General features: G+C 33.3%; 1 protein-coding gene across 1 annotated transcript; it reads left to right on the forward strand.

Annotated features, from left to right (window-relative positions):
* Positions 1 to 816: 816 nt before the first annotated feature.
* LOC139528311 (RING-type E3 ubiquitin-protein ligase PPIL2-like) lies at positions 817 to 5,272 on the forward strand. The gene has a single exon (XM_071324239.1). The coding sequence runs from the start codon at positions 860 to 862 to the stop codon at positions 2,411 to 2,413; it is 1,554 nt and encodes a 517-aa protein (XP_071180340.1). The 5' UTR covers positions 817 to 859; the 3' UTR covers positions 2,414 to 5,272.
* The last annotated feature ends 3,772 nt before the right edge of the window (positions 5,273 to 9,044 follow it).

A 9,044-nucleotide genomic window follows, 5' to 3' on the forward strand; every position in this document is an offset into this window, starting at 1 on the left:
TTTAATTCATATTGAATCATATATTAGAAAAAAGGGTCTAAACTGACCTCCAAACCATCAATGATTCTGAAATGAGAAGTGTACCCAAATTGCATCTATGCTTAAATTCGCATCGTCAAAAGTCTAATAATAACAGAGCTTTTGTTTAATTTCTTCAAATATTTTAAACAATTGGATATTAGTCCATGCTTAATTTCATTTTTTTTAAATGGATACTTGTAACATATTGTATTTCATCATTTTAAAAAGATGACGTTTTGATGACGGCATGGCGACGTTTCAGTTCATTTTGCTTTTTCAGTAAACACTTCATCTATTGATAAATACTGTTGTGAACGTTTTGTGCATATCTAAATATATTTACCTATGTCGAAAGATGTGCATAGTATCAAATCATAAAAATACAAAATGTTTACTGTTTAGTCTCTAGGAAATCTTGTTAGATGTCCGCTGCTATTTTAGCTAAATAGGTGCAATTTGGGTACTCGGTGCAATTTGGGTACCGTTACGTTACAGTAGCGAGTTGGCGGACCTTTATCATTTTATATCTTGATTTATAAAATGGGGAGAGTTGGAAGGAGTATATTTAACGGGAAATACTTTTTCATAAGTGGGCGACTATCTATAAAGTGGGACGACCTGGTGAAAAAAATGGGGCGACTTGGGACGATTTTACAGGAGGCGAGTTGTCTTGCTTCCGACTATGTGGGTATTAAACTGGACCCCTGCTGTTGTTTCAATCTGTCGAAGTATCAATCAGCGGGTGGCCAGTTAATGTGGGTATCGGAACTTCGCGCATTCCCTTCCCGTCAGTGCACTCTTTTCTTTATCATGATACAGTAACTTCCGACCAAGCAAAATGGGCAAAAAACAACATCAGAAAGATAAGTTGTATCTTACATCTACTGAATGGAGAACAGAATTCGGAGGATATAAAGGTCAGCTTCAGAAATCTGCAGAATTTAGACGTTTACCTTTCTACTGTTGTAGCTTATCGTTCCAACCTTTTCAAGATCCACTATGTACCAAAGACGGCGTCATTTTCGATATCATGAACATTGTTCCGTTTCTGAAAAAGTACGGCGTGAATCCGGTAAACGGAGAAAAGATGACAGCAAAAGATCTGATCCATTTGAACTTTTATAAAAACAAAGATGATAAATTTCACTGCCCAGTTACGTTTCAGGTTTTTAATCAGAACTCTAGCATCGTGGCTATTAAAACAACAGGTAACGTGTTTAGCAAAAACGCAGTGGCTAAACTTAATCTCAAGCCAAATCACTTGAAAGACCTTTTATCTGACGAGCCGTTTTCAAAGGCTGACATCATAAACATTCAGGACCCCACAGATGTGGAAAAATGCAATTTTGCCAATTTTTACCATTTTAAACATAATTTAAAGGTTACAAATGAAGACAAAGCTGATTCAAAGTCAAAGATCAGATCTGCAAGCACCATGACTCAATCTGTCCTTGATGAGCTTGAAAAAACTTACAAAGCTCCAGTAAAGGAGGAAGCTTCAATGGCCAAAGCAGATAAGTTCAATGCAGCTCATTATTCTACTGGTCAAGTTGCAGCATCATTTACCTCAACAGCAATGAATCCCGTCACAGAACATGAAACTGCTCTTATTGATGAAGATATACTGCGTTATGAAAGAGTGAAAAAGAAAGGATACGTCAAACTTGACACTAATTATGGTCCACTGAATATTGAACTTTATTGTGATATGGTCCCAAAAACATGTGAGAACTTTCTGAAGCATTGTAAAAATAAGTACTACAAAGGTTCAAAGTTTCATCGCTCAATAAGAAATTTTGTACTACAAGGAGGAGACCCTACTGGTACAGGCCTTGGCGGGGAATCAATATGGGGTGGAACTTTCAAAGATGAATTTAAACCAAATTTACAACACACCGGCCGAGGAGTTTTAAGTATGGCAAACTCTGGACCAAACACAAACAAATCTCAGTTCTTCATCACTTTCAGGTCAGCTCATCATTTAGATGGTAAACACTCAGTATTTGGTAGAGTTGTAGGTGGAATAGGTTCACTAGATGCTGTAGAACTCATTGAGACAGACAAGAAAGATAGGCCAAAGGAAGACATAATAATCGAAGACTGTGCAGTGTTTGTAGATCCATATGAAGAAGCAGATGAACAACTTCAAAAAGAAAGAGAAGAAGATCTTCAGAAGGCAAAAGAAGAAAAGGAAAAGCTAGAAAAAGAAAGGAAGAGGAAGGTTGCAGCTGAGGGTACTCCTACGGTTTACAAATCTGGTGTTGGAAAGTACATTAATTCGACTGGAAGTGAAACTAGTTTGAAAAGATCAGGAGGCGATGAGCAATCAGAGACTGAAAAAAAGAAAGCTAAATTTGTACCAGGGAAATTAGGGAACTTTAGTAACTGGTGAAAATATAAACATGTATGTTATAATTGACTAATTTTAACCTTATTCATCATGTTCATGCTGAAAGTTACCAGGTGAAAATGAAATTACAATGTACATTGTATGTACATGTATACCAAGTTTCATAAAAATATGAAGATATTTTGTCACATAAAGATATTTTATCATTATGCCATTAACATGATTAATACATGCATGACATGTAAATCATACAAATGTACATGTCATAGATGACATCTGAACTGTTCAATTCCCCTTTCTCAGATATAATTTTGTAATTTTAAGTTGATCTGAGGCAAGTAATCCAAAAGTCATAAAAGTAGAAACTATAATAAAAAGAAAATTACATGTTGAAGACTCAAATTCAACATGTTCAATAAACATCATGATGATGATGATGATACAATCTTAAAAACTTTAATTTTATCAATATTAACTAACGTTCTAATTCTGCCATTCTGCATTTTGAAATAAAAAAAGTGGGGGCTTTAAAATACAAAATGCAATTAAACTAAAGTAAAATGTTGATTATTATTATAAATCAGATACAAGTTTTAATGGCATGAATAGCACATACAATTTTGTTCATGTAACATGTATTTTAATTTTTTCATTGCCATATATACATGTAATGTATGCATGCTCATCTAAATTTTAGTATTTCTTTATTAAAAAAACAACTTTGGATTCATTATTATTCATTGTATAGCAATTTTCATGGGTAGAGATGAACTACGAATTCAAATGTTCAATGAACAACACATATCTGAATAGGCTTTGTATACAGAGATTGGCAAAACCACAAAATCAAATATCCACAAATTCCAGAGGCATGACTTAAATTAATATTTGATTTCATTAGCAATTATTTTAACATATTTAAAGATTTTTAAATATCAGTGATTTACGTGTAACGTGATAACCATAACGTTCCCGTTCATCTTCAAATGCACATTTGGTGAATTTTCAACTAAATGACAGTTATTTTTGTAATTTGATTTACTAATTATTGATCCCTTTTTATTATCAAGATTATATTAACTTTAACAGTGTGCCATGGGAATTTTTCTGTAATCAAATAGATATATATTACATACTTCTATTGTTAAAGTCATAAAAAATAAGTTTTCTGGTTATGTTAATGTAAAAGAAAAAATTGCACCATAAATGCATACATGTATATACCATGTATACTATCCATTTGTAATTTCTATATGCATATTTTTTACAATTATTTTAAATCCTTAATTAAATAATATATAAACATGACAAAATAAAAAAAAATCATTCAGTGATTGTTGATTGAAAAACTTGAATTTTGTGTCTAAGTGATTGTATCATTGCCATTATTTGAGGTGAAAGAGTGATGTATATTTGTTTTATAAATGTATATTTTTGATGCATTTCCATTTATTATTTAAAATTTGTCACAGTGCTCAGCAAGATTCCCCTTATCATTACATACATTTTGAAGAAACCTAATTATTTCCTGATTACCGAAACTATTGATTTCATTTAACAGTATTTAATGGGGCTAGCGGGTATAAATCCCTTTTTCTTTTTCTTTTCTATAAATGAAATTTATCATATACTTAATAGAAAAATAAAATAAAAATGGGTTCAGTCCGTTTATTAAATAGATATAGGAAGATGTGGTGTGATTGCCCATAATCTGCTTTCAAAAGAATCATGCATTTTTGTTAAGGTACTTTTTTCTTATGATGAACTAATAGAAGAAATAGAGGTAAATATTGATATAAAACAAAAACTAAAGTACAGAAAGTGCTAAAATTTTATAATTTTTTAGTCATAGCTCATTTGAAATATGACACAGATGTATTGAAAAAGAGATTTCAATTTTTATGCATTTTTGAACCAAAGGGAGATAATTTGTAGCTTTTTCAATGATATAAACATTTTTAATGTCATCTGGGACCAAATAGAATTGATTTTTTTGGTTTATTTTCAACCATACCATAACCATGATAAATTAACATTTAATAGTGAAATGAATAAAATTCGAAATGAAAAAAATATTTAAAATTTGATGAAATTTTTGTCCCCTCCAGCTTCCTTTAATATTAAAACCATGGTAATTTTTTTATAAATATTTTTTTCTTTTTTCTGATACAACTTATGGCATTTCTGGTAATTAACAGTAAAAATCTGATGAAAAAACAATGTTCTGTCTTTCCTAAGAATAAGACTGGATGATAATACAGTAAGAACAGTATGAAAAGATAAACCACAGTCAGGTTGTTGTATGTATTTTAAACTATAGTTATTTCCTAAAATTAAATATGTGCCAGATATTTACATGTAAACTAATAAAATGTTTCAGTTACATTTACAATTACATGTATCTAGAGTAAATTGATACCAGCAATGTCTTTCTATTTTGACAACTTTATGTTTGGAATTATAAATACTGCTTAGATATTCTTCTTTATACATATAAGTAAACAGCACCTTCATTTTCCCTTTCATTCATTCATTCATTCATGTACATCTAGTTGGGTTTCTCATTTGTTTTTATGATTTTTTAAATCCATTGTCTATTATCACAGAGTTCGCGAAAAGTGGCGGTCCTCAGGATTTTACCACCAAAATTTTACATAGGACTGACACAATTTTAGTATTTTTCAATAGAACTATGAGTGAGGACCAGTAGATTTTCTTCAAGGACCACCAGGGAAAAAAAAGATTTCGCGAACTCTGTTATCATGATGAAATCTTATTTTGAAAATGACATATCTGAGAGTTGTTTACTTTTTGTATTCATAATTACCTAGATTGACTACATTTGTATATAGTATTTTCACATTTTAAATTCTATCTCTGAATTAAATCATAGTAAAATTAGATGATATTGTTTAAAAGGGCCATGCCCAGTGACCGTTCCCCCTATACTGATCAGTCAGTACATCTGTCCACTCACTCTATATCTAGAGAATCACTATTTTTTCATGCTTTAGACTTGACACATATATTTTTAAACTAACACCAGAGGATGTGTCATATTATGTTTGAACAACTTCTTAGGTCAATGTTAAAGGTAAAAAACTTTTGTTTCATTTGACAACGGCCATGTCCTATGGTTAAGAAAGTGCCTGCTCTACATCTTGAGAACCTTTTTGATTTTAAAGTTTATTCTTGACATCAGAGGGTGTGTCTTCATGTATGTGCAACTTCCTAGGTCAAAAGCCAAGGTAAAAAACTTTAGTTTCAGTTGACAACCCCATGTCCTATGGTGCTCTATATCTTTAGAACCATTGATTTCAAAGTTTATACTTGACATGTATATTAACTAACTCCAGAGCGTGTATCATAATATATGTGCAACTTCCTTGGTCAAAGGTCAAGGTCAAAAACAAGTTTTAGTTGACAACCCCATGTCCTATTGTAAAGATTGTGTCCGCTCTATATCTTAAGAACCTTTTTGATTTTCAAGTTTATACTTGACATAACATTGAGAATGGAAATGGGGAATATGTCAAAGAAACAACAACCCGACCATAGGAAAAACAACAGCAGAAGGTCACCAACAGGTCTTCAATGTATTGAGAAATTCCTGCAACCGGAGGCATCCAGAGGGTGTGTTATGATGTATGTACAACTTCATCTTTCAAAGGTCAAGGTCAAAAACTTAAATTTCAGTTGACAACCCCAAGACCTGTGGTGAGAATTATGTCCTCTCTTCATGTAGACAATCTTTTATTCTTCACATGTATATTAATCAACTCCGGATGTGTTTGTCATAATGTATGTGCAATTTTTCGGTTAAAGACAAAAACTGGTTTGAGTTGATAACCCTATGTCCTATGGTAAAGAACTTAAAATTGAGAATGGAAATGGGGAATGTGTCAAAGAGACAACAACCCGCCCAAATAAAAAACAACAGCAGAGGGTCACCAACAGGTCTTCAATGTAGCGAGAAATTCCCGCACCCGGAGGCGTCCTTCAGCTGGCCCCTAAACAAATATATACTAGTCCAGTGATAATGATCGCCATACTAATTTCCAAATTGTACACAAGAAACTAAAATTAAAATAATACAAGACTAACAAAGGCCAGAGGCTCCTGACTTGGGACAGGCGCAAAAATGCGGCGGGGTTAAACATGTTTGTGAGATCTCAACCCTCCCCCTATACCTCTAACCAATGTAGTTGCCTGCTTTAATATATCTGGAGAACCGTTATGATTTCAAAGTTTATACTTGACATGTATATTAACCTACACCATAGGGTGTGTCATAATGTATGTACAACTTTCTAGGTCAAAGGTCATGGTCAAAAACTTAGTTTCAGTTGACAAGCCAATGTCTTGATACAAATTTTTACCACACATTATTGACAGCAGGGCCCACAAAGAAGGCTCCAATTTCAATGATGTCTATTCATGTTTGTGTTGTTGCAGTAACATAGTACGATGATGGACTAATGTTTAAAATTTGGAGGCAAATTAGAAGCATATTCAGGATGAAATCAGGGTACAAACCCTGCTGTGTACCAGACTGACATCCTGAGCCAGATTTATGTACCTTTTAGCTCACTAGATAACAGTCGACAGGAAGACATGTTCTCCATACCAGGCAACATTCTTTGGACTCTTAATCTGATAAGTTTTTGCACTTACTACTAAAACATGTGTGCTTAGCAGCAAATACAAATACTTAAGTTGTTAGTTTGAACCGACCAGGGATAGAACTGCAATCGCTTAGGCTAGCATGCTGGAACATGCGAGATGCTGTTTCAAATAGTTTATATCTTTCAATAAAATTGGTGAAATATATACATATAAAAATAGGATAATTATGGAATGATAGCCAATGAGACCAAGTTTACAAGAGACCAAATGACAAAAAAAATAATTGCTATATGTCACCGTACAGAATGTAAACTAGAGGCTCTCAAGAGCCTGTGTCGCTCACCTTGGTCTATGTGCATATTTAACAATGGACACATAAATTCATGACAAAATTGTGTGTTGGTGATCATGATGTGTTTGTAGATCTTACTTTACTGGACATTCTTCTTGCTACAATTATCTCTATCTATAATGAACTTGGTCCAGTAATTACAGTGGAAAATATATTCTAAAAATTTACAGTTTATCTCTTATCTATTATAATATTCAAGATAATAACCAAAAACTGCAAAATTTCCTTAAAATTACTAATTCTGGGGCAGCAACCCAACAACAGGTTGTCTGTTTTGTCTGAAAATTTCAGGGCATATAGAACTTGACCTGATAAACAATTTATCCCCTGTCAGATTTGCTCGAAATGCTTTGGTTTCAGAGATATAAGCCAAAAACTACATTTTGCCCCTATGTACTATTTTTAGTCATGGCAGCCATCTTGGTTGGTTGGCAGGGTCACGCCACACATTTTTAAAACTAGATACCCAAATGATGATTGTGGCCAAGTTTGGATTAATTTGGCCCAGTAGTTTCAGAGAAGAAGATTTTTGTAAAAGATTACTAAGATTTACGAAAAATGGTTAAACATTGACTAAAAAGGACAATTACTCCTTAATGGGTCAACTGACAATTTTGGTCATGTTGACTTATTTGTACAGTAGATCTTACTTTGCTGAACATTATTGATGTTTACAGTTTATTTCTAACTATAATAATATTCAAGATAATAAGCAAAAACGGCAAAATTTCCTTAAAAATACCAATTTAGGGACAGCAACCCAACAACGGGTTCTCCGATTCATTTGAAATTTTCAGAGCAGATAGATATTTACCTGATAAACAATTGTATCCCTGTCAGATTTGCTCTAAATGCTTTGGTTTTAGAGATAAAGGCCAAAATCTACATTTTACCCCTATTTTCTATTTTTAGCCATGGCGGCCATCTTGGTTGGTTGGCCGGGTCACCGGACGCAAAGTGATGAGAAAAGCTCACTTGGCAATTCTGGCCAGGTGAGCTAAAAATTAATATTCTGCAACACTTAATGCAAACCATGATACACATGTAAACATAAGCGAAACCAAATCATTTTCGCGGCAAAGGGGTTGTTTGTTGTCAATGATACATATGCCCTCCTGGAGCCCTAGTAGAATAAAATTGTATTCTCTCCTATACATCAGGAACTTTGACCGTCATTAACGTTTATGCCGTACAACACTTAGAAATCTTAGAAGATAGATGTATTACATCTATATGCTTAGAAGAAGCTTTTTGTGATCAAAATAAATTTCAGAGAAAAAATATTAGAAAAACATTTATTTTTGATATTTTCATCTTACTGATAAAATTATCCATTTTTGTAATTATCAATTAGATAAAGTCTGCAGGCTTAAAGTTTGTAGTCATCAATAACTTTGTCAAACCTATTTTGGATTTAATGAAACTTTGGCAAAACTATGTCCTGCATAGGCGGATCTAGGGGGGGGGGGGGGGGGGGGGGGGGCTGGGGAAATTTGGTTGATTATATAGGGAATCATTGAAGCATGACTGGAGCGGCCCCCCCCCCTTAGGAAAAGTTCTGGATCCGCCACCTTAACTGTCCTCTCTAATATATGACTTTTCTGACTAATATCATTGTGCTGTTTGGTTGATGACTCATAAGTGTCTTCCCAACATATATATCCTTTATCTATTACATAATTTAGACGAGACAGA

The sequence above is a fragment of the Mytilus edulis genome, chromosome 6 (assembly GCF_963676685.1).
Source record: "Mytilus edulis chromosome 6, xbMytEdul2.2, whole genome shotgun sequence".
NCBI classification, from domain to species: domain Eukaryota; kingdom Metazoa; phylum Mollusca; class Bivalvia; order Mytilida; family Mytilidae; genus Mytilus; species Mytilus edulis.

Bases quoted from the DNA above. Each gene is read 5' to 3' on its own strand.
- LOC139528311 (XM_071324239.1), top strand. From the start codon at position 860: ATGGGCAAAAAACAACATCAGAAAGATAAGTTGTATCTTACATCTACT.